This window comes from Pristis pectinata, chromosome 24, assembly GCF_009764475.1.
Source record: "Pristis pectinata isolate sPriPec2 chromosome 24, sPriPec2.1.pri, whole genome shotgun sequence".
Taxonomy (NCBI): Eukaryota; Metazoa; Chordata; class Chondrichthyes; order Rhinopristiformes; family Pristidae; genus Pristis; species Pristis pectinata.
The window spans coordinates 11,994,220-12,018,842 of record NC_067428.1 but is presented as its reverse complement, the minus strand read 5'-3'; the positions used below and the strand labels follow the sequence as shown (position 1 = coordinate 12,018,842).

The window sequence follows — 24,623 nt, the reverse complement described above, 5'->3', positions numbered from 1 at the left end:
TTTCCCTCTATAAACATCTTTTCTCATTTTTTTAAAGGGGGAATGCCTTGGTCAAAAATACTAATCAGATCATTCGAATTTTTTTTAAAAAGGGAGCGTTTATAGTAAACGTATCGGCAAAAGATGATGAAATATTCATTGAATAAGAGTGTTTGCATTGTGATATGTTCTCTCATAGTATTCATTATGCAATGAACCCTTGATTGAACTCTCCAACCCTGGTGCCAGTGGATCTCTCTTTTATGTGACAAGTGACGATGAGTTTATTATAAAGACTGTGATAAACAAAGAAGCAGAATTTCTACAAAAGTTGCTTCCAGGTTATTACATGGTGAGTGATTTTTCTCCATCCCTGATCCCCTCCATTTTTCTCTACTTTTTGAAATAATTAATTCTTCCTGGAATATAGATCTACATCCATCTGCTGGCCTCTGATACCTTACATAAGTAGCTATTCATATGTGGGTGGAAATGGTGAATGATGGTAAACTAACACCACCTACTGTATATGTGATAATTGTCAGCTGGTTACTTCAGGAGAAGCATATAATCTTTGCTGATGTGCATGCAGTTTCCCATTCCACTTATAAACTCTGAACATAAAGTTAAAAATACAAACAAAATCACATCCTGTTTGATTCAATGTCTTGGCATCTAGCACACAATACTCTACTGCATTTATTTGAATGATTGCTACCAGTTCATTCGTTACATTAACACATGGAAAACACTTTCTCTATTTTGTTCCAGAACCTGAATCAGAACCCACGGACACTCTTACCAAAGTTTTATGGACTCTACTGTGTTCAGTCTGGTGGCAAAAACATTCGAGTGGCAGTGATGAATAATGTGTTGCCGCGCGTGGTGAAGATGCACCTCAAGTATGACTTAAAAGGTTCAACCTACAAAAGGAGAGCTTCAAGAAAAGAACGTGAGAAGTCCAGACCAACGTTTAAAGACTTGGACTTCATGCAGGATTTCTCAGATGGATTGTTACTAGACGCGGACACGAACTGTGCCCTGATTAAAACCCTACAGAGAGATTGTCTGGTAAGAAGAGAGTCAGGGATTCATTTAGAGGGAAAATAGTTTAAGAAAACAACATCAATAATATTCTGGTCATGCCATACTACATGAAATAAGGAACAGAAAAGTGTCTTGGACAGTAATGATTGATTTTGCATGTATTAGTCAGGAAGTTTGAGGAGCAACTGTATTATATGCACAGACAGAATAAGTGCAAGCATCTTTTCCCCAGGGTGGCAATGGCCAATACCAGAGGTCACCCGTTTAAGGTGCATGGAGGAAAGAGGTTTTTTTTACACAGTGGTGGGTGCCTGGAATGCACTGCTGGGGGTGGTGATAGGGGCTGATACAATCGAGTTGTTTAAGAGACTATTAGCTAGGCATGTGGACGAAAGAAAAATAGAGGGTTATGGAAGGTGATGTAGAGAGGGGGATAGATTGAATGGGTATAAGGCTTATATAGGTCGGCACAACATCGTGGGCTGAAGGGCCTGTACAGTGCTGTACTGTTCTATGTTTAAACTTCATTATAGAATGTAGCTCCTTTTGGAGAAATAGCAGAATCACAGATTGTGATCAGAATGACTGTATGAGCATGGAATATCTTTTGATTTTCTTTTGGGATGGGAAGGGCACATTCATAGAACCATTGAAATTTCTAGTGCTAAGAGGAAAGCTATTAAGTGCAAAGAGTTTTTGTTACCCAAACCCATGTTCCTATTCCTAGCCCTGCAGGTTATGGCGCTATGCACATTATGATACTTTATAAATGTAATAATTGTTTCTACCACCACCAACTTTTCAAGATATTGCGTTCCAAAACCCCAAGAATTATTGGGTGAAAAAACAGTTTCCTCAACTCTTCTCTAAACTTTCTCCAATTACTTTAGATCTTTGTTCCCTAGTAGTTGACCTTTCTGCTGCTTGTTCACCTTATCAAGACCTCATAATTTTGTACGCCTTGACTAAATCTCACTTCAGCCTCCTTTGTTTCAAAAGGAAACAACACGCCCAAGCTAAGCTCTCCTCATAATTAGCTAGTCTCTTGACTTGCAACATCCTTTGCCTGCTGTCTAGTCCTATTACATCCTTTGCATAATGTGGTAGCCACAGTTCTAGCTGTGGCTTTTCAAGCATTTTGTACAGTTCCAGCATATCTAGTTTTATTCTGTGTTTTGCCAATAAAAACAAGTATCCCATCTGCTCTAACCACCTTTTATCTACTTGTCCTGCTAGCATCAGAGATCTGTAGGTATGTCTTCTAAGATTGCCTTGCTCTCTGACTCTTTTTAGTATCCTACTATTTACCTTATTTTCGTTTGCCTTCCATTAAATTCATTATATCGTGCTCCATTGGAATTCCATTTGCCACTTTTCTGCCCACCCACCAGACCAGTCTACCGTCAATCAACAGCAAAATGATGGAAGATTCAAATGTGGATCAAACAGCAGAATTTCAGAGGTGAGGTGAGAATGACTGTCCTTGATGTCAAGGCAGCATTTAACCAAGTGTGGCATTGACTCCTGATGAAACTGTGGTCAGTGGGCATCAAGTCGAAAACATTCCAATAGTTAGGATCATGCCTTACACTAAGGAAAACCGTTGTGATGGCTGGGTGTCAGTTGTCCCAGTCTAAGAATGCCACTGCAGGAGTTCCTTAGAGTATTATTCTAGGCCCAGCTATCTTCAACTGCATTATCAATAATAATTCTTCCATTATGCAGTCAGAAGTGGAAATGTTCACTGTGCATTGTTCAATGCCATTTGAATCTCCTCAGGAAATGAAACAGGAAATGCATGTATTAAGATGTTCCAGTTTGGGCTGATTAATTGTTATTTAACATTCACACCACACACATGCCAGGCAATGACCATCTCCAACAAGTCAGATTTTAAAATTTTCACTTTTGATGTTCAATAGCATTAGCCTTGCTAAGTTTCTCCACCATCAGTATCCTGGAGGTCACTGTTGGCCAGAAACTCAGTTGGACCAGCCACAAACATACTGTGGCTGCAAGTGCAGTTCAGATGCTGGATGTCCTGCAGCAGGTGATTTGCCACCTGACACCTCGAAGTTTTTCCATCATATACAACTTGGAAGCATGATGGAATACTGTCCATTTGCCTGCAGTTCCAACTCAGCACAATTCAGGATAAAGCAGGCTGCTTGATAGGTGCCTCATCTATCACTCTAAACATTAATTCCAGCCACCAACACCATACCGTACCTGTGGTGTGTGCACTCTAGCAAGGACAAAATACATTGCACTAACTTGCCTAATTACTACAGCAGAACCATCTGAAGCTTGTAACCTCTGGCACCAAGAAGAACAAGGGAACCAGGTACATGAACACCTGTAGGTTCCCTTTCAAGTTGCTCACCATCCTGACTTCATTGTCACTAGATTTACATTCTGGAACTCCCTATCCAACGATCTCACCAGAAAGATTGCCATGTCTTAAGAAGATGGCTAATCATTGCCTTCTCCAGGGCAGTTATGGATGGACAATAACTGCAGGCCCACATCCTGAAAAATGAATGAAAAACGAAATCTTCCTGCTTCCCATGAGCAACAAAACGATCAATTTTGGTATCTTCTGCAAACTTTGAAAATACGGCTCCCACGTTTAAATCTAAGTGAACGAAAAGCAGGTTTATGGAATTGAGCTCAACAGAATCTCATTGGATGCAGCATTCCAAGCATTAAAATTCACTTTGGTCAGTGTAAATGTTACCCACTTCTCCTGCCACTTCATTTTGTTTTAACCTTCTCTCTGTCCACTTTGAAAATCAGGAATGTGGAGCCAAGCTTGAAGCATGTTTCAGAAATATATTAATCTTTTGAGAAGCTTTATTCACTTTAATCTTTTGGATCATATTTTTTTCAGTGGTTTCTTGTGTGTGATGTCAAACAAGATTTCATGCTAGATGATTTGATATCCTCTAGTTACTGATTTGTGTGCAGACTAATTGTCATGTTATTTCTCCTTGTGCAATTTCAATAGGTGCTAGAGAGCTTTAAAATCATGGATTACAGTTTGTTGTTAGGAGTTCACAATTTAGACCAAGCAGAGCGTGAGAGGCAGTTGGAGGGCTCACTAAGTACCTCTGATGAGAAACGACCCATTGCACAGAAAGCACTCTATTCCACAGCCATGGAATCTATTCAAGGTGGAACATCACGGGGCGAGTCCATTGACACAGATGATACGTATGTATATATATTTTTACAAAACATTTTACCTTTGATATGTTCAAGTGCTATGATTTAAAGAAAATGATAAAAATACTGTTTGCCTCTGAAGATTTGCTTTGCAATGAGGATATTTAGTCTTTGTAATAGAAAACAGGTACGTTAAGTGACTGAGCAAAAGCTTGGCAAATGGAGTACAAAGTGGGAAATTGTAAGGTCATGCACTTCATTAGGAGGAATCAAAACGCAGACTAACATCTAAAGGAGACTGGAAATGAGTGGAGTACAGAAGGGACAAAGTGCTCTTGTGCATAAAACACAAAAAGTTAGCCTGTCTCTACAGCAGGTAATATGGAGACATATGGCACATTAGCCTTTATTGCTGGTGGTTTAGAGTTTAAAAATAGAGAAGTATTGTTACAAATTCAGGGATTCATTTAGAGGGAAAATAGTTTAAGAAAACAACGTCAGTAATATTCTGGTCATGCCATACTACATGAAATAAGGAACAGAAAAGTGTCTTGGACAGTAATGATTGATTTTGCATGTCTTAGTCAGGAAGTGTGAGGAGCAACTGTATTATGTGCACAGACAGAATAAGTGCAAGCATCTTTTCCCCAGGGTGGCAATGGCCAATACTAGAGGTCACCCGTTTAAGGTGCATGGAGGAAAGAGGTTTTTTTACACAGTGGTGGGTGCCTGGAATACACTGCTGGGGGTGGTGGTAGGGGCTGATACAATCGAGTTGTTTAAGAGACTATTAGATAGGCATGTGGACGAAAGAAAAATAGAGGGTTATGGAAGGTGAAGTAGAGAGGGGCATAGATTGAATGGGTATAAGGCTTATATAGGTCGGCACAACATCGTGGGCTGAAGGGCCTGTGCAGTGCTGTACTGTTCTATGTGTTTAATTGTACAAGGTGTTGATGAGGCTGCATGAGTTTTGGTCTCTTATTTAAGGAAGGATGTACTAGCATTGAAGGCAATCCAGAAGACATTCGCTTGGCTAATTTCTGAAATGAGAGGTTGTCCTGTCTCAAACAGTCAAAAATTTAGACCTATCTTTTAGTTTAGAAGAATGAGGTGGTGGCCTTATTAAAACATGCAAGATCCTAATGGGACATAAAAGGTACATGTTGAGATGATTCCATGAATGGGAGAATCTTGAATGAGAGGATGTAGTTACAAAATAAGGGAGGTGGTCATTTAAAACTGAAATGCATAGGAATTTCCTCTCAGAAGAGGTACTGAATCTCTGGAATTTTCTACCCCAGAGGTTGTGGAGGCTGGAACATTGGAGGTATTTAAAGAAGAAGTAGATAATTATTTGAGAGATTACAGAATTGAGGGCCATGTAGAACTCGCACAGCTTGGGGTCAGGGAGCCTATTCCTATTTTCCTGTGTTCTTGACCTTTTTTAACTGAAGACTGTTACATTTTCAGGTTATGAAATGACATTTGCTTTTCTTTGTTAGGATGGGCGGTATTCCAGCAGTGAATGGGAAAGGAGAGAGGCTCCTCTTGTACATTGGTATTATTGACATATTGCAATCTTACAGGTAGGCTTTTGTTCATGCTATAATAAAGTGCTTGAAAGAGTTTTAACTTTAACTTTGTACATGGGAAGAATTATAATAGCGAGATAAATTGCAGTGGCTGAAGGAGACCACTTTATCATCAACTCACAAACAATTAGAGGTGTATGATTATATGCTGAACTTAACAGTGACACCCACATCTCATAAGATTTAAGTTTGTGGCTTAGGCAGTTTCAAAAGTGGCTTCTGGTAATTCACCAAGTAGCCAATTACATGAATGTCACAGTTTAAAATTGTACAGGCTGTTTGCCTTGGGAGTATTGCACCTTAGTCAAGTTCTGTCTGTTGATGCTGCCTGTCCGTTTCAAATTGCAATCATTGAATAGCAGCCAGGAGGTGGAAACTTTTATCTGTTTAACTTGGGTAACCTAATTGTAATTTGTAGGATGTAGCAGCTACCTTGCTGGAGATCAGCTGGCATCTCTTAAATCAGTGATAGGAGACCAGAACATTTTTGATCTGTGAAATTTGGTCCCTCACTGCTTTACAATTTTTTGTGTATTTTTTCTGTTGATGCTCTTTCCAGAATGTGTTTTGTTGATACACCAGATCTAATGCTGAACTAAATCCAAAGGTTCCTAGCACACTGGAAGCCCTGATTGGACATTGTAACTTGGTCAAATGTGGCAGTAGTTTTTCCAACAGCAAGATTTTTCAAAAGGCAGTGAGATTAATAACCTGATGATCTTTAAGAATGCTGCTCGAGGGATAGATCTTGACAATGATAGGAGAAATCTCTTCAGATTGTGCTGTGGAATTTATTACATGTATTTAAGAGTGCAACAAAGGCCACAATTTAATGTGTCATTCAATAAAAGCTTTCTCCCAACAACACAACATAATTTTAGTTCTACAGTACTGCAGTTTAGCCTCAATTATGTGCTCAAGTCTCTGGAGTGGGGATTAAACCTTATGATTTGAGTGAAAAGTGTTAAAGTTTATATCAATGTTGAAGCAAGGCCTTATCTTGGCTTAAGTAAGTGATTTACAAGATTAATCAAAACTAACTGATGTTTATGTTCAGGTTGATCAAGAAACTGGAACATACTTGGAAAGCACTTGTTCATGATGGTGTAAGTTTTCATTTTAAAGTGATATAACCAATTGAGAAATATCTACCAATTTAGCATATACAGTTACATTTCAAAAAGCAAATGCCGCTTTAATAGTCCACACAGTCTGTTTTCCATGTGTAGCCTTCAACAGAAATGTTGTCAAAGATTTCATTTTCTAGCTTCCCTTATTTTATGGTTAGTTTCAGAACTAAATAAATCTGCAGCCTCCTTTTTAATTTCAAGAGAATAATAAAATGAAAAGACTCAGGGATAGATGAGATCACATCCTTGGTTGATCTGCAGTTGTGGGTTATATGTTGGAAGTACATAGGACGTATATTACATCACAAGAGCCAGTTCTACTCTAATGACGTCCCTGTAATGTGAAAGTTGCATTTATTGTACAGCATTCATGTGGTTTAGTGCATTGCACCATTTGCATGAGTTATAGTTAAGTAAAATGTGAGGAGTTCTGTATTGACAAAGATAATATATTCCAAGATATTTTAATTTGGTGGAGTAAGTTCCACAATGTCCACTGAATGACCTGTTCATTTCGAGTTTTACGTAATGACATTGAATGTTGATTTATCCTAATAAAGAAATGTGTGAAGCACGTCTGCCAGGGCACTTGCTTAAAGAGAAATGAACAAGAAGGTGAAGGAAAGGCAGGCAAAGCTTTCCTTTACACTGAAGGTATTAGATTTGGGCAGAGTTCGATGGTTCCATTTAACTTGTACTTCCATAGTTACTGTTAACATGAGCAAGACTTAGGGATACCAATTTGACTTTACACAATGCAAGATTGAACACCGGTGTTTTGGTAAATTAGGGAAATATCTGAGCTAGTTACAACTGGTCAGCAGTTAAGTTCTTCCAGGAAACAGAGTAATTTAATATCTTGGTAGAATTGCATGCTATTAAGGTTATCTTTAGCTCTTTCGTGAGATTTGGGCAACAGTGGCAAGGCTAACACTTAATGCCCATCCTACTTAACCTTAAAGGTGTTGCTGAGCTGCCTTCTTGAATTGCTTCAGTGCTTGTGGTGAGTAGAATTTGCCTCGTGTTAAATAATTCTCCCATGATGTAGGTAGAATTCAGCATTTGACTTTGATTTAAAAAAAACAATCTGCTAGAGGAGCTCAGTGGGTCAGGCAGCATATGTGGAGGCTGAGAAATGTCCACTGAGTGACCTGTTCATATCAAGTTTTATGTAATGACATTAAATGTTGATTTATCCTAATAAAGAAATGTGTGAAGCAAGCAGGGACATGGCCTCAAGATTTGGGGGAATATATTTAGGACATAGGTGAGGAGAAACTGCTTTTCCCAGAGAGTAGTAATTCTGGAATTCTCTGCCCAAGGAAGCAGGAGAGGCTACCTCATTAAATAAATTTAAGACACAGTTAGATAGATTTTTGCATAGTAGGGAAATTAAGGGCTGTGGGGAAAAGTTGGGTAGGTGGAACTGAGTCCATGGCCCGGTCAGCCATGATCTTATTGAATGGCAGAGCAAGCTTGATGAGCCGGATGGCCTACTCCTGCTCCTATTTCTTATGTTCTTATGTTGATGTTTTGGATCGAGACCCTGCGTCAGGACTTTTGTGTCAGCATTTTGCTTGACTTGTATGTTATTAATGCAGTAATATTAATATAGTCAGACTTCTTTTAAACCTATTTCTTTCATTCCCCTTTCAGCTTTGGATCCTCTTCACCTAGGGTATAGCTGTGGTACTCTTTAGTACCTCTACTAAAGATGCCTTAGTGGTAATTCTCACTAAGGCAGTGAGAATGACCAGGTTATTTGACTGTAAAGTGATCACTTGGTCTGCATCTATACTAAATTGATGACACAAAATCCACTCTTACGTTAAGATCAGAACCATGAATCCCTCTGTGGCTCAGGTGTATTGAAGTCAATTACTGCCCTGACTAAAATCAGCTAACGCTGAGTTAATTTTAGAAACACATTTCTGAATTGTTAAATATTTTCATTAATCAAGGTAATCTCTAGTCAGACAAGATTCATTATTTTGCCCCATGCATGCCTCTAACAGCTTCAATAAAATTCAGTGTTCAAAACTTCTGGGTATCTTGCTGCCTGGCAGTTAAAATTTTGATATTTGACTGGATTTAACTACATGTTAATTTTGGCTCTCCTTAGATTTTCTAAAACAATTTCTTTACACACTGTGAGTAACATTGTTTTTTCTTGGAATTTTTTACAGGACACTGTGTCAGTGCATAGGCCAAGTTTCTATGCCGAAAGATTTTATAAATTTATGAGTAGCACTGTCTTCAGAAAGTCTTCATGTAAGTAAGCATTGTGTCCTCTTTGGAAGCTATTTGGAATATTACAAGGGCTGAATGTTTTTATGTCTTTGCACTATACTGCTGCTGCAAAACAACAAATTTCACATCATATGTTAGTGATAATAACAGATTCTGATTTGGATTCTTGGAACAAAACTCTCGCATTGGTCCCTATGTAGTCTGTTGGAACAGCAGTTCTGCAATAACTCAGCCAAATGATAATTTGTCATACATACTCAGTATTGCATCCCATCTTTAGCCAAGGGTTCATTGAAATTAATGTAGTATTTCTACTGATTTTTGGTTTTTATCTTTAACCTTGTTTGAGATCAATGTTAATAGAAATTATTAATTAAGATGTTCATTTAGTATTTGTTTCATTATTTCACAGCATTGAAATCATCCCCATCCAAGAAAGGACGAGCCTCTCTACCAGTTCCTAAATATGTCGGCCCAGGACAAGCCTTTTCAGCCAGTCAGATTCCGACAGAAGATGAAGAGAAGCGGTATGACCTGCGGGGAGCCAGGAGCTTCCCAACTCTTGAAGATGAAGGTAATTGTCATGTAAATATCTTGCCCTTCTTTTTGAATTAGGAATATTCCTTTATCTCTTCCAAGAATACTGATTGTGGAGAAAATTGAACATTTTCTTTGGTGTATCATGGTATTGGTCCCAAATGGACCAGTTTATTTTGGTACAAAAAACTCCAAAGATATTGAGATTGTTTTTGATTAAAACATTTCAGCAGGGAACACTAGTTCACAGTGCTTCACAATCCTGATGGCTGAAGCATTTTGATTAGATTCTCTTTATCCAAGTGTAGTTGTGTATTCAAAATGAAAATGCCAGTGATACTCAGTAAGACAGGCAGCATTTGTGGAAAGAGAAACTGAATTAACTTGTCATTGATCTTTCATCAGAATTTTTTTTTGGTAGATGTTGCCTGACCTGCTAAGTATTTGCAGAATTTTATATTTCTGTTTCACATTTTCATCATTTATAGCGCTTCGCTTGTGGAATAGCGCTATAATCCACTGGATGTGTTTTAAATATTCAAGGACAAATTAGATAGGGGTGGGAGCAGGGCAATATCTAGAAAGTTCCCCTTTGAGATCCTTGTTGAATTGAAATTCGTTCAGCAGGTCATTTTGACCATACTTGCATTTCTCTCTTCGCTCTAACGTGATCTTTCTCAGCCTAGAATTAGTCTAACTTAAGGCTCAATGCTCAGTGGCATGAGCTGGTAATTTGTTCTATAACTTCATTGTCCATTGGTAAAAGGATTCATTGATATCTAAACTAGTCCTTGCATTTTTTAACTTAAATATATCACCATGATAATATATCAAATGAAGATAATCCATCAATGTGACCATTCATTATTTTATATACTTCTATCAAATAGTGATTTCACCTTTAAATTGAATGGACCCACTGGCTTAAGCCTTCTTCAAGCTGGAAACATTCTTTAAATCTTCAGAACATTTTTCAAAGCCTTTTCCATATATTGGCTTGAAGGACTTCTTAATCTAAATGTAGTCTTACCACTATTATGCGAGGCTAAATTGATGTGTTTTGTTTTACATTGAATTCTTGAGTAAATATTCTATTTTCTTTGGTCTTGGCCAAGAAGCCGTAGGTAGCAATGAACTGTAATGCCAAGATTCTTTTTATGCTCTCAACCGACTCTGTTAGGGTTGAATGAAATACAACTATACTTGTATAATTGCGTAGTATTGTACTGACCAATGTCAATTATTGTTTACCAGTTTGACCCTTTCTTGAGTGTGTAAATCTACTTGCAGAAATTAGTGCTCCTCTCAGCCTCACATTTACACAATTTTTTAAAAAATTTCTATAAACTTGTGGACTGTAACCTTAAGGCCAAGATTAGTTAATCTGAAGATGTTAAACAGCAGTTGTTTTGGCATTGCTTTAAGCAGATCCACATTCATTACACAAATCTTCCACTTGCATAAATTGCAAACAATGCTTACAACACATTGTAGCAGCTTCCTATTATTTGCACAAGGTTCAGGTGACACAATAATCTACAGTGTACACTGGCAAAGGCTCCAGGGTATCTCATCCTCGCGTCCCTGCTCAAAGTGGCTGGGTAGTGGCAGGTGGTACCATGAGGGTTCTGGGCTGAGCAAGGATGGTGAGCATGTGATGGGCAGATGTATCCCACGAGCTGTATATTCTGCACCATGATATTAGACTAAGTGGCCTGAAGTTCCCTGGACCAATGTCTCGGTTTTTGAAAGCTGGAAGTATTTAAGTGTTCTTCCAAACTGAGATAACGATCCCAGATCCTGGTAAGATGTTAAATATTTTGTTAAGAAGTTTGTAAACTGCATATCCCATTTCTTTAATCATCTTAAGTGGAAAATATCTGGCCAGCTGTAGCACTTTACAGTTCTTTGTTCTGTACAATTTATAAAGAATTGCCAATTAAAAACGGGACATGGCATTAAGGTGACTACTGTTCCTCATCGTTCTATTTTACTTTAGATACAAAAACAATATGCTTCCTGGTAAAGAGTTTTCCTTCCTTTTGTTTGTTGTTTTTTTAATAACATCTCAAATTTTTTTAGGGTTATTAGGCCGACCAGATCTCCTTCCTTGTACCCCTCCTTCATTTGAAGAAGCAACAACAGCTTCAATAGCAACAACTCTGTCATCAACAACATCTTTGTCAATAACAGAGCAGTCAGCATCAGAAGGCTCAGAACATCATCATCGTTACAGGTATGAAGCATTGTTCATTTTATCTTTTGTTATTCAATATTTCTCTCTCTCTCTTCCTTAATCTCCTGATTGTTTAAAAATACCTTCAGACAAGCATTTGGACATTCTTCTAATTATCACATTAAGGTCCAGTGTCTCTTCCATTCTTATCTTATATCGGGACCCTGATAGATAGGAGATAAACCATCTTAGGCCAATTGTGTCATTTTTCTGCTTCTACACTGGAGATAGTCATAAGAACCTAAGGCTGTTACTTACTGCCTTAAGCAACTAAAACATTGGGGAAGCTGTGCGTGTGTGTGTGGTGTGTAACCTATTTATTTGAAAGTATCCTTTTTTCTTTCTTAGGCTTTTATCAGTTAATATTAACAAAAGAAGAAAAGTTCCTCTAATGTGTATGCTGCTGCATTTGGCATTCTATGGGATGAAAAAGTTTAGTAAGGAAAACCCATTCACTAAAAAAAAATGTATTTATGCAGAGAATGTGAGTTTGAGTGTTTTTTAGAAGAGAACATCTTTCCAGGCACATTCATATTGAACAAAATAGCTGAGGCATCTTAGTTGCCTCTGGAAAGGGAAGGCCAATCACAATCTCTGGCTGTGAATTTTCAGCCTTCAGAAAGTCATGAACTATAATATTTTTTTCTCTCAATTGGATTCATGTAAAGTAAAAGTGGATAAATGGTTGTCAATACCCTGAGATGCTTGGACTGCAATGATTGATGTTAAGAGGCCATTGTTATTTACATCATAATAAATTACTTGGTATTGATGTCAGGGTATTGGTCTGCATGCTTGAAGTTTATAAGACAATTGTTAAGATTGTGGAGGGCAACAAACCTTTGCAAATCAATTTAGATGTGTTGGATAGGATAAAGTGGTAAAGAGCATTTGATAAATCCAATGTACTATATTTGGGCAGATCTACCAAATCCAAATAAACTACCCTTAATGTAGATCAGAACAGAATTTGGTTGAGAGAAGAAAGGATCTTTGCATTATTCACAGTTCAATATTAAGTTTTCTGTCAAGTGGTGAGAAAATGGACAATGTATTAATAGGTCTGTTAGACACCAATTTGGCCTTGTATAAGATGATGGTCAGAACACATACAATACTGAACCCAGTTTGGTCCCTTCATGTGATACAAAGATTCCTGGCAGAAAGTGTATTGATGGAATGTTGGTTGAGGTCTAAATTGACCTAATTTGTGAATGTTGCCCTTGGTTAATTAGCCCACTGTTATTATCTGTATATTGAGGAATTTTTTGGACCAGATTCTTGCAAGTCAAGCTCTCTCTGTAGGAGAGAAGAGGGACATAATTACATTTTTCCTTAATCTGTAAAGCTTGACTTGTTTTACTGTTTTAAGCAATATAATGTGACAAACCGTGTATAATTTAAATGATGATTCCCCGAAGAATTTGCCTACTCTGAGTAGCTTCAAAATTGATGACAGAATTTAATTCTTAATTCTCCCAGTTTTAATCACACATGTATCTGAAGCTAAAAGTTTTTTTTACTAGTATAAGATACACTAACCAGCTCTGTTTATTTATGAACATACACACAGACATCCCCATGTTTTCTAATACTCTGACCTAGAATTTAGAGTTTCAGAGGATCAAATTGTTTTATGTTGCCTTCATATTGCGAGGCACATGCTTTCAGCAGGTGTCCTGGCAGAATCATTTAACTATTTGGTATCCAGGTACTGCATTTTGCTTTCGATTTCAGCAATCTGGCCAGATTATTTCAAGTATCATTGATCGATGGGGGCATAAAAAAGCTGCTGTACTATTTTCATCCCTTTCTTATGTGCTGATTCTTCTTAGCAGGAACTGCACCAAATTTTTCATGCTGGCTGCTGAGGGGGGCTAGACAGAACATTTTGGGATTTCCACGATACATCAATGATTAATTTTTTAACAATATTGCTATTTTAAACACTTTTATAAAATATTTTATCTTTACTATCTGCAAAAGGTGCATAAAGATCTATATAGTATGAAAATAGATTGGTAATTTAAAACTTTTATGGCAGCTCACTAGTGCAACAATTATAGGAAAAATAATAAGGCAATGAATAAATAAATGCAAACTTCAAAAATAAATTCTGGTTAAGTAATAGCTTATTACTAATTGCTTTCTATAGAATAACTTTCTGAATAATGTTTTAAAATTTACCAATTGCTCATATAAAAACAATGGTGCAAGGCAAACTATTATTTAATGCAAATTAGATAATCAACCAGAACGTTAAGAGCACAATTTCCCGAACTGATCAAACCTATATCTTAATTCCAGGCAAACAAAAATTTTAAGGTTTGCTTCCAACACTTAATAGACTCTGATGAGAATTAAAACTAAATTTTGAAAAACAATAATATAATTATGTTGTATGAAAGAAAAAGTCCAGAGCCTCAACCAGTGTACTAAAGAAAACTTCCATTTGCTGTTTCTCTTCACACATCCCTCACTTCTATAACTTCCACAACATTCTTCCAAGCCCTTCTCTCACCCCCTTCCAGTCCATCCTACCTTACACATTCCTTCTCTTGCCCAACCACTTCCACGTAAGATGCTCCCTTCCCACTCCCACAAAACAATTTGCCTATTTCTCTATGAACACACGTATATACACCTGTTCTTCACCCTTCCTGTCATCAAAATAAGCTGACTGCGAGGTACAGTGGACTGGACGTTAACAGGTTAGCCTTTACCTCCACTCTTCACTGCAGTGGACAGGTAACGTAGCTGAGAACACACTGCACCTGTGTGAGGGTTTGAGTTTCTGTGTGTCAACTCTCTCTTTTTTCCTATCCCTCTTCTCCCAGCAGCACCCCCGGTGAGAATCCTGTTCACCCCTGCACAGTCAGCATGGAGGATGGGGGAACAATGGCTATGGCTGTGAGGGCTGAGGTTCTAAGCTATGTTTTTTAGTTGGCTGTAGATGTGATACCCACCACCCACCCCATGACCTTATTAGGAAGTAGTTGCCTTGTATCAACAAGTTTCTTGTGCCTTGTCAGCTAGCCACTTGCCAGCAAGCCACTTGCCAGCAGGTTGATATATCATGGAGGCACTCTGCTGTAGTAGCTATTATTTCCAGTGCTTGAACATTTTGGTTTTTATTTTTGATTCAATATGAGTTGCTTTCTCATTTTTTTTTCTTAGTGTTCTATACATATTTTGATTATTTAAAAGTAAGTTTTCATCTCTATGATACAACTAAATTGAGTTAAGTAATAACATATACACATTTAAGATCATGTTACCTTATTAAAACTTAATTGTGCATGCCTAGTCATTACCATCTGCCACTAATCAGTGCATCTCAAAAACAAACGGTCTACATTTTAAAAGCCACATGCAGCATTTTCAAGTCGATGAATAAAAGTGTAAATTCTGCACATAGAACAGTACAACACAATACAGGCCCTTCAGCCCACGATGTTGTGCCAACCTATACAAACCTACTCTGTGATCAATCCTACATAGCCCATTACCCTCCATTTTCTTGCATCTATGTGCCTATCTAAGAATCTTTTAAATGTCCCTATTGTATCAGCCTCTACCACCACCCCTGGCAGTGCGTTCAAGGCACCCACCACTCTCTGTGTAAAATAAAAAAGCCTACCTCTACCCTATCTAAATCTTTTGCACTAAGGAGGTGCCAATCAGTATTAGGGAAGTTGAAATCACCCATGACAACAACCCTGTTATTTCCAAAATCTGCCTACTTATCTGCTCCTCAGTGTCCTGGTGGCTATTGGGGGCCTACAGAATACTCCCAACAGAGTGATCATTCCCTTCCTATTTCTGACTTCCACCCACACTGTAGACGATCCCTCCATGATGTCCTCCCTTTCTGCAGCTGTGATACTATCCCTGATTAGCAATGCCACTCTTTTCCACCCCTTCCCCCGCACCCCCCCCCCCCCCCCGGCTCTTTTACCTACCTCCCTCCCTATCCCTTTTGAAACATCTAAACCCTGAAACATCAAGCGGCCAATCCTGCCCTTATGACAGCCAAATCTCTGTAATGGCCACAAAATCGTAATTCCACATGCTGATCTATGCTCTTAAGTTCATCACGTGTATTCTTAATACTTCTTGCATTAAACACATTTCAACCCATCCAACTGACTGCGTTTGTACCCTCTCCACTGCCAATCCTTCTTCAGTCTCTCTGCACGTCGCATCTACCTTTAACCAACTGCTCCATCATCTGACCTAACACTCTGGTTCCCATCCCCCTGCTGACCTAGTTTAAACCCTCCCCAACAACTCCAGCAAACCTGCCCACAAGGATGTTGGTCCCTCTCGAGTTCAGGTTTAACCCATCCCTTTGTACAGGTCATACCTTTACCAGAAGAGATCGTAGTGATCTGAAATCTGAAACCCTGCCTCCTGCACCAACCCTTCAGCTATGCATTCGTCTGCCATATCTTCTTATTCTTACCCTTACTGGCAGCAACCCAGAGATGACCACCTTGAGGTCCTGTTCTTTAGCTTCCTTCTTAATCCCCATATTCCCTCCTCAGGACCTCATCCCTTTTCCTATCTATGTCGTTGGTACCAATGTGTACCATGACTTCTGGCTGCTCACCCTCCTCCTTAAGAATACTATGGACTCAATCCAAGATGTCTCTGACCCTGGCACCTGGGAGGCAACATTCCATCCAGGAATCTCGTTCTTGTCCACAGAATCTCATCCAATGAATCCCCTATCACTACCGCACTCCTCTTCTCCCCACCTTCCCTTCTGAGCCACAGAGCCAGACTCAGTGCCAGAGACCTAGCTGTAATGGCTTTCCCCTGGTAGGTCATTTCTGTCCCACCCCCCCAAACAGTATCCGATATGATATGCTTGTTATTGAGGGGAACAGTTGATACTTATTGCCAATATAGGATATTATTGGTGAAAAATGTAATATGTTTTACTTAAGCAGATCTTTGGGCATTTTTCCCTATTTTCTTGGTCTAAACTGAAATGTATATTGCGGCAACCAGGGACATGATCACTTGCTGATTATATATCTTCCTTTCCACCCACCACCCCAATCATTCTTTTGAAGTCAATAGTAATAACTGATGACTGGACCCCGAGTGAAAATGCAATCAGGAAGATTATTGACCATTTAAGTTGGTACCATATTTTCCCATTTCAAGTTTATTTGAATCGACTCGGCATAATTCAAAATTTGATGTATTATTTGTTCGTTGTAAAGCCATCAATGTCACAGTAGCCTTGGCAGTAATTGCATTGTAGACTAGCATCAATTTTAAGACTGCTTTACAATGCACATTGAGCAGCATGCTATTATAAATATAAAAATATTCTACATGTCTGAGACAAGATTTGATCATTTATTTAGGACCCATAAAGTCCTGTGTTTCTTAAAGTCTGCCATGATTGCAAGAAGCTTACAAGTTTCTAGGATGTCTATCTGTAAGGAGTGCTAGGTTCTGGCCGAATTCTGCATTATCATGACTCGAATCTGGCAATGTTCCATTCTTACCTAACATTATATGCTTTTTCTTCTGTACTGGTTGATTTTTTTTTACTTAAAATAAAACTCCCATTTATATACTGCATTCATTTAGTAAGTCATCCTATGATGCTTCACAAAAGCATTACCAAGTAAACTTTTGATCAAGGCAAATTAGGGGATATGATCAAACTTTTGAAGAGGTAGGTTTTATGGAGCATCAATGGAGAAAGCGAAGGCAAAAGATGGAGAGGTTTTGAGAGGAAATGAAAGAACTTGAGGATAAAGGTGGCAATTTTTACTTTATCTTTTTAATGTCTGAATCTTTTATCAAGTTTAAATTCCTATCTTTCCCCTTTTCCACCACCCTTAAAAGAATCATATCCAACACCCCATTGGTTAATTTTATTTCTGTAATGCTAAATGTAAATTTAGGATATATAATGCTGCATTCTCTCAAAATGTAACATTATTTATTTTGCATGACATCAGATCATTCGGTAAAAAGAGCATTACATGTTTATGTTGCGGTCTTGTCCTCATCCTTGGCTTGTATTATTATTTTTATTGTTCATGGCTGATCTATTATAGTTATTGTTCTTTTTTAAATCTGTTTAGGAAAACTACACTTTCATCAGTGCAGGATATTGGGTGAGAATCAAACTTGCTCATTTTCTTTCCACAAGTAGCCTTGTATATTTTTTTAAAATTTTATCTGTTAAGTTGCTAATTTATGGACATGTCTGGGCATTGTTTTGCTAGATATTTGAATGACTGGCTGCATTGAATTAGGCAGCTGCAGTGTTTAGTTGAGTGCAGTGTTTAGTTGAGTGCAGTGTGGACACATTATGAATTACTTAATCAGTTACAATAGCCCAGTGGTAAAATTACTTGATTAGTGTTCCAGGGATGTGGGCTATAATAGAGGATATAATTTAAAATCCCTTCACATAGTTAAATAAATCTAGAATAAAAATGCAGTAATTGTAATAATATTGGATTGTCAGTAAAAGCCCATCTGATTCACTGATGAGAATGAAATTTTGGCATCCTTACCTACATGAGATTTCAGATCTATAACAAAGTGGCCGACTCTGAGCTGCCTTCTGAATTGGATGATACTGGGCATCACTGTTGACCAGTAACATACTTGAGCAGCTATATAAACAATATGATTTTATGAGCAGGTCAGAGGCTGATTCATCCCCTAATTCTCCGTGTCTTTCACTTTTTGCAGAGCACAAATGAAACATTGTAGAATTCTCTGTACTTTCCCTTGAATGTATACTTCCCCTGACACAGGCTTGAAGCTTGATATTCTCCAGAAGGAGAAAGGTCCAAGTACATAGGGATAGTTGTCTTGCATGCTATCCTGTTTGGAAATTTGTTGCTTATCCTTTATTTTTGGTGAGTTTAAATTCTGGAATTCCCACAAAATAAGACCTGGAATCAATAGCAGTATACAGACAGCATTGGTTTAAGAAGATTATCAATACCACCAGTGTCCACAATCACATGAGATCTGGAAAAAAAAGTTGCATAATATATAGCCATGCTGGGTATTCAGAGTGCATGTCATTTAGTTGATGACTGATAACACCCAAAGCTCAGGCTATCATCCAGCACAGGAAAAAGGTCATTAGGTATCTGTTTATCTTTGTAAATTGTTTTCCCTTGGAAGTGGCTTTTGAAGTTCTTCCAGCACCCTTTGAGGCAGCACGTTACCCAGTTCTACTTAAGAAGAGTTTTTTAATACTTTATCAGATTAGATTCTTTAAATCACCTTAAATTTGTGTTCCCTGGTTGCTGACCTTTCTGCCACAAGGATATGATTTATTCAGATCAGTTGGGTATTGTACAACTGGATGATTTCAACTTTGTAGGGAGCTTATTTATGAATCATATGCTCATCGTACGTGCCAAGGTGAAATTATTAATTTAGTGCCTATTTTCTGTTGAATTGTTATCAGATTTTGCTATGAACCTGCACCTGGTAGAAAATGGACTTCTGAGATAAAGGAAAGGCAGGTTAAAAACCATTTAGTTTACTAAATCCATTTCATCCTTATGTAGTGCAATTTCTGTATATCATTGTGCCCCCACCACCCAAGTCTAGAATCTCGGAGAGAGGCAATAAAGGAAAAACTCAAATTAATTTATGAACAGTCTTTGGCAAAATTTCTTTCTGCTCTCCATTGGTTGCCAAGTGTGGAAACTCCTGATGCTGCACATTCTTTCAATACACAGAGACGTTAGCCGCACTTGGGAACTCATCCAGATTTGCTGTGTATTAAATGCTTGTATTGAATCTGTAATTTTGTTGTCCTTACACTGGATCTGCATTGACTGCATATGCCAGCAATGATTCCAGTGTTCTTTCTTGGGGGGGTGGAATTCTCCTACCATCTGATGTAAATCTTTGCTTTTGTATCTCAAGCTTGTTTCCCTAAATCCATTGTAACATATCCAGCTTGGATAGTTTGACAACCAGCCATTATGATTACATTATTTTATAAGATTAAAAATATATACTTTTCTAAAATAAAACACTTGCATGCTTGATAATTATTATCTGTTAAATTAGTTATCAGTTTAGTGATCCATCTTAAACCTGTTCCAGGACTTCCACATTCCACGCCTTGGCAGGTATAAAATTGTCCAAGGACTCGTAAGCAACAAGGCTGATACTTCTCGTACACAATGAATTATCCTGACCTAATAACCTGCTTGCCTTTTAGGAATCTTACAGCATTAGTCATGACATTCTGTAATCTCTAGGCTTTCTTGGCAGCCTTGAGCATGCAACCATGCATTGTGTATTATTGCTTACTGTTATTGCACATGCCCAGGTGTATTTTTGTACATTAAAAGCCAAATAAATGTCCATTTGTCAAACCATCTGAAATCTGTTTTTAGTGATCTGAGGACCCTTCACTTATCTTTGTGCCATCTGTGAATTTGTAGATAGTTTCCCTGATGCTTTCATCCAGATAATTGGCAAAATTAAAGAGAAATGTCTTTAACAACTTGATAGTAAATGTTTATCTTCGTAGAAACACTACCATTAATAACTCTTTTGACTGAAATGCAGCCACATCTTTATCCAGACCAAAATCTCTTTCCCCCATCCCAAAAGAATCAATTGTAGTATGTTTTAAACTTGTAAATTATTGTATTTTTCTGAGAGAATGTGATGCGCTTCACAGTTCAGGACACTTAATCTAGCACATCTTGCTGTGATGTGTGCAAGGGCTTGCCACTCCTTTGATGTTGAGGAAGCACGTAGTAATATCAATGCAATCATTTATGTGGTTGGCAACTGAAATTAGATACCTGACTTGAGGATTCTCATCTTCCAAAGGTTTAGGAAGTAATAGACAACACTTGCGTAGTGCAATGTGTTCTCCCTTAGAACCCAGAACTCGGAAGTCCAACTTGTGGTTGACCATGAATCTGTTATTCTTAAGCACTCTGCATTGTCTGCAATCTTTTGCCTACTCCTCTGCCAAGACTGGATCCTGAGGATGAGTGTAATCCCCAACTTGCTTGGCTTTTGAATCCTATCCATACTACACCTGATGCAGCTCAAGTGCTTTAATAAAGCTAGCTAAGAGACTGCTGGGATCCTTGTGGTGATTACCTTTGGAGTATTGAGGATGCAATTTAGCTGTCTTCATCGCTTTGGAGGCACCCTGCTTTACCCTCCAAAGAGGGTCATTATCTGCTATAATTATACCAATAAAGAGAGGTGAAGATGGTTAGAGAGGTGAAGATGGTTAGAGAGGAGGAGCTTATGACAGAGTTTAGTTTGTGCTGCAATTGCCTTTCATTTTAATTCTCCATCACACTTCTACTCAGATGTATTTGTCCTCGGCATCCTACATTCTTCCATGAAAGTCTAAAGTAAATTCAAGAAGATGACACCTTATCTTCTGATAAGACACTAACCTTATAGACTCAACCTTTATTATCTAAGATTATTGAAATTCCAGCATTCACTGCACCTTCCTCTTTGTGCATTTACGCTTTCTTCATCCTGACCTTTTGTTCTACCTGTACCTTCAATTATCTTCTTTGTTCACTTGCTTTCCTTTGGTCCTTATTCACTTCTGCCTTCCACTTCTTCATCACAGATCTTCCTTTTTCATCCTTCTTCCCATCTCCTAAACAACACTTATTATATTTCTCATTCTTTCCCAATCTTATCAAAGGTTATTGACCTGAAACCCTGTTTCTCTCATGGAGTCAGGCAGACTCTGTGCTATTTCCAGTATCTTCTATTTTTTATTTGCTGTAGTGGTATGATTATTAGAGTTAAATTGTGACTGCCTGTGTGTGTTCTCAGCTGTGTTGCTTAAAAAAAATCTAAAGCTGTGAGGAGTGAAAAGGTGGTTCTGTCATTGTGCAATAGGTTGTGTGAAAGAGTTTTGGTCTGAGGGGTATGAGTGGTGCAACTGTGTCCATTTAAAGACAGCATAAGTGAGGCACACTTTTAAATGTATCAATTATTCTGAATTTGTTCATGTGATGTTCCAAGGTGCATGGTGACTCACTGCAGGACTTCATCTCTGCAACCAACTCCTGCCATCTCCTCATCATTTCTGTTGCAGAGGAGTTGCCTACTTGGCTCCACCTCATCCTTCAGAATGTGCATATCGGAATCTGTAAAGCGAGTATATACACCATCCCCTGTGCATCCCTTCACCCAGTCATTTTATCAGGGATATAGCACCGAGACTTGTAGTGATGCTGTGGAGTGTGCCCTTTCAGGGCTGGGCTGCTGATGTCAATTAGCACAGGAATGGACTGGGAGGTACATGGTATAAAGCCATTATCGATTGTTACCCTTACGTTAACAAGTTAAGGGCAGCACTGCTCTCAAAACATGCCTAGATATTTTCACACAGGTTTGCTATTCAGTACCACATGCAGTCTTCACAAAGGTACTTAGTCTAGCCTAGATGTCATCCAGACACTGTCATTGTTTAAAAAGGAAATGGGAAGTACATACTTCCTAAAATAATGTAAGTTGAAGAATGAAGATTTCAACCCATAATTTGGCTTTCTGCTCTTTGAATAATAAAATTTCATAGTACAAAGGAACAGGCCATTCATCTGCCTCACTTTAGCACGTGGGTAGTGACACTTTCGTCTTTATACTGTGAGCACAGCAGTAAGGAATAGAAAACAAGAATTATTTACAGTTTTTCATTTGGCAGAGTGACCATTTAAACATACAAGTAGTCTTTTTACTGTTGTATACACCTCAGCAGTATGTTCTTGTGGTGTGGTGGCAAAGCAATGAAGTAGTTACTGTTTTACATGTCCCCCTCTTTCAAAGGTCTTGGTTGACGCTGAGGTGGTTTCACAGTATCTAATGCTTCCTGTGCAAGTGTCAATAGATGATTTGTTCCATGCATTCACTTTTCAGTAGGAGTTGTTGGTTAGTTTTGGGAAAAAGATCCCAAAGTGCATTCCTTAACCCAGTGCTCCATCCTGCATCTAGATGCTAAGATTCATTGACTTCTGTAGCATTGTTCCAGATTTGTACCAGCTGAGCTGATGGAAAAGAGAGAGGGATGCAAGAATACATTCTTAATCAAATATGGTCTTTTGTAAATATTCACATATTGTTGTGTTATGTAATCCAGTAAAATGGCAAAATTCTGTTGCATATTTTCCTAATCTAAGTGATTTGTCTACCCCTAGATCCTATGATGAGGCGGCAGTGGAAGCCAACTTGCAGCAGGTCACTGTTGAACTGGAAGCCAAGTCCAGCATTGAGTCTGAAACTACACTGGAGGAAGGAACAGAAGAAGAGGAGGAAAAAACGTTAGTATTTTGTTACTCAGCATATCTGGGTGTAATGCTTGTTTCTGGTTGTGCCATTCATAACAAAATTAACAATAAGGTTAGTAGAAATGTTTTTTCCATTTTGTAGCAAACATGGAATGATCTCTAAGCTCATCGACACCTTCCCAAAGGAAGCAGATAAATATCTTTAGAAAGCTATGAGTATGGATTCTTTTCCACATGAACTAAAGAATAGTGCAATGTTTTTTTTCCCTGTGGACACCAGCACAGACTAAAGTGATCAAGGATAGTATGTTTAAAAAAAAAGGGAAGCCTCTTCACTTTGGTCAGAAAGCAACAAGTGGACTAATTACCCTTTCTTAATTAAGGGCATGCTATACAATTGCTGCATCATGTGACAGAAATGCTCCTTGTAAAATGGTAGTATGAAGCATCTTGCCTTATAAACATTTTACAATGGGTACACAGAAATCTTCATTAGATCAAAGATGTTTTACCATTCAGCTATTATCATGTTGCTTTCACTAAGTTTTAATAAAATAATTATGAATAGGAATTTTTTTGGAACAGAATGTTTTTGAAGATGATACTTTTCAAGTTGTATAACTGGATGAAAATTACTCCATTCTAAGTTGTAAGAAATAAATCTGCTTTTTTGTATTCCTTTCAAAATGTGGGATATAATGCATTGGAGATTATTCCCTAAATCTGATAATGTAACATGCATTTTAGGTTACTTATTTGCACTCGCTATGTGCCTAATATTAAATTATTGAGTTGAGAATGTTGCTCTGAAGGGATGGGCTGTTTTAGTCGCTTGTGTGTAAACTTAGCTCAACTTTAGTAAATTTGTTTGGTTCTGTACTTGTGAATTTAAGAAACTTTTAATGTGATTGTAAATGGAAACATGTCTAATTTCTTGAAGTAGTACAAGTTAAGCATCTTTAAGAAATGAGTAGAAAATGGGAATTTGTCTAAAAATGAAGTTTTCTGAAGATTTCCTCCCACATGCTAAAGATGTTCTGGTTGGTAGGTTAATTGGCTACTGTAAATTGCCCCAATGTAGATCAGTGACAGGAGGAAGAGAGAGGAGTTGATGGGAATGTAAGAGGAAAAAATGGGTTTAGTCTAGCTGGATGTTTGATGTAGATGGGGACACAGGCAGAAGGACTTGTTTCTGTACTGTATGACTCTGTCATTGCTTAAAGTACCATACATTCCACAGTGTGCTATCTATGTATTAATGCTCTGCTTCCAGTATTGTGTTTGTATGTACTAGCCCATTATCACCACTCCATATTGTGTGTTCAGTTACACACTTGTGTGTTAGCCCACTGTGACTGGTATTGCGACCATGAATTTATATTGAGACACT

At 38.1% G+C, this 24,623-nt stretch overlaps 1 protein-coding gene across 3 annotated transcripts in view; it reads left to right on the top strand.

Moving 5' to 3' along the window:
• LOC127582394 (phosphatidylinositol 4-phosphate 5-kinase type-1 gamma-like) overlaps positions 1–24,623 on the top strand; it is a 95,338-nt gene that overhangs the window by 47,068 nt on the left and 23,647 nt on the right. For 2 of the 3 annotated variants that reach the window (XM_052037589.1, XM_052037587.1), the window contains exons 6-15: positions 179–331; positions 751–1,050; positions 4,034–4,239; positions 5,697–5,780; positions 6,844–6,892; positions 9,103–9,187; positions 9,579–9,740; positions 11,786–11,939; positions 18,053–18,085; positions 23,144–23,266. In XM_052037589.1, coding sequence (XP_051893549.1) covers positions 179–331; positions 751–1,050; positions 4,034–4,239; positions 5,697–5,780; positions 6,844–6,892; positions 9,103–9,187; positions 9,579–9,740; positions 11,786–11,939; positions 18,053–18,085; positions 23,144–23,266 — 1,349 coding nt within the window. The remainder of the gene's footprint in view (positions 1–178; positions 332–750; positions 1,051–4,033; positions 4,240–5,696; positions 5,781–6,843; positions 6,893–9,102; positions 9,188–9,578; positions 9,741–11,785; positions 11,940–18,052; positions 18,086–23,143; positions 23,267–24,623) is intronic. The other variant, XM_052037588.1, reaches the window with a different exon arrangement.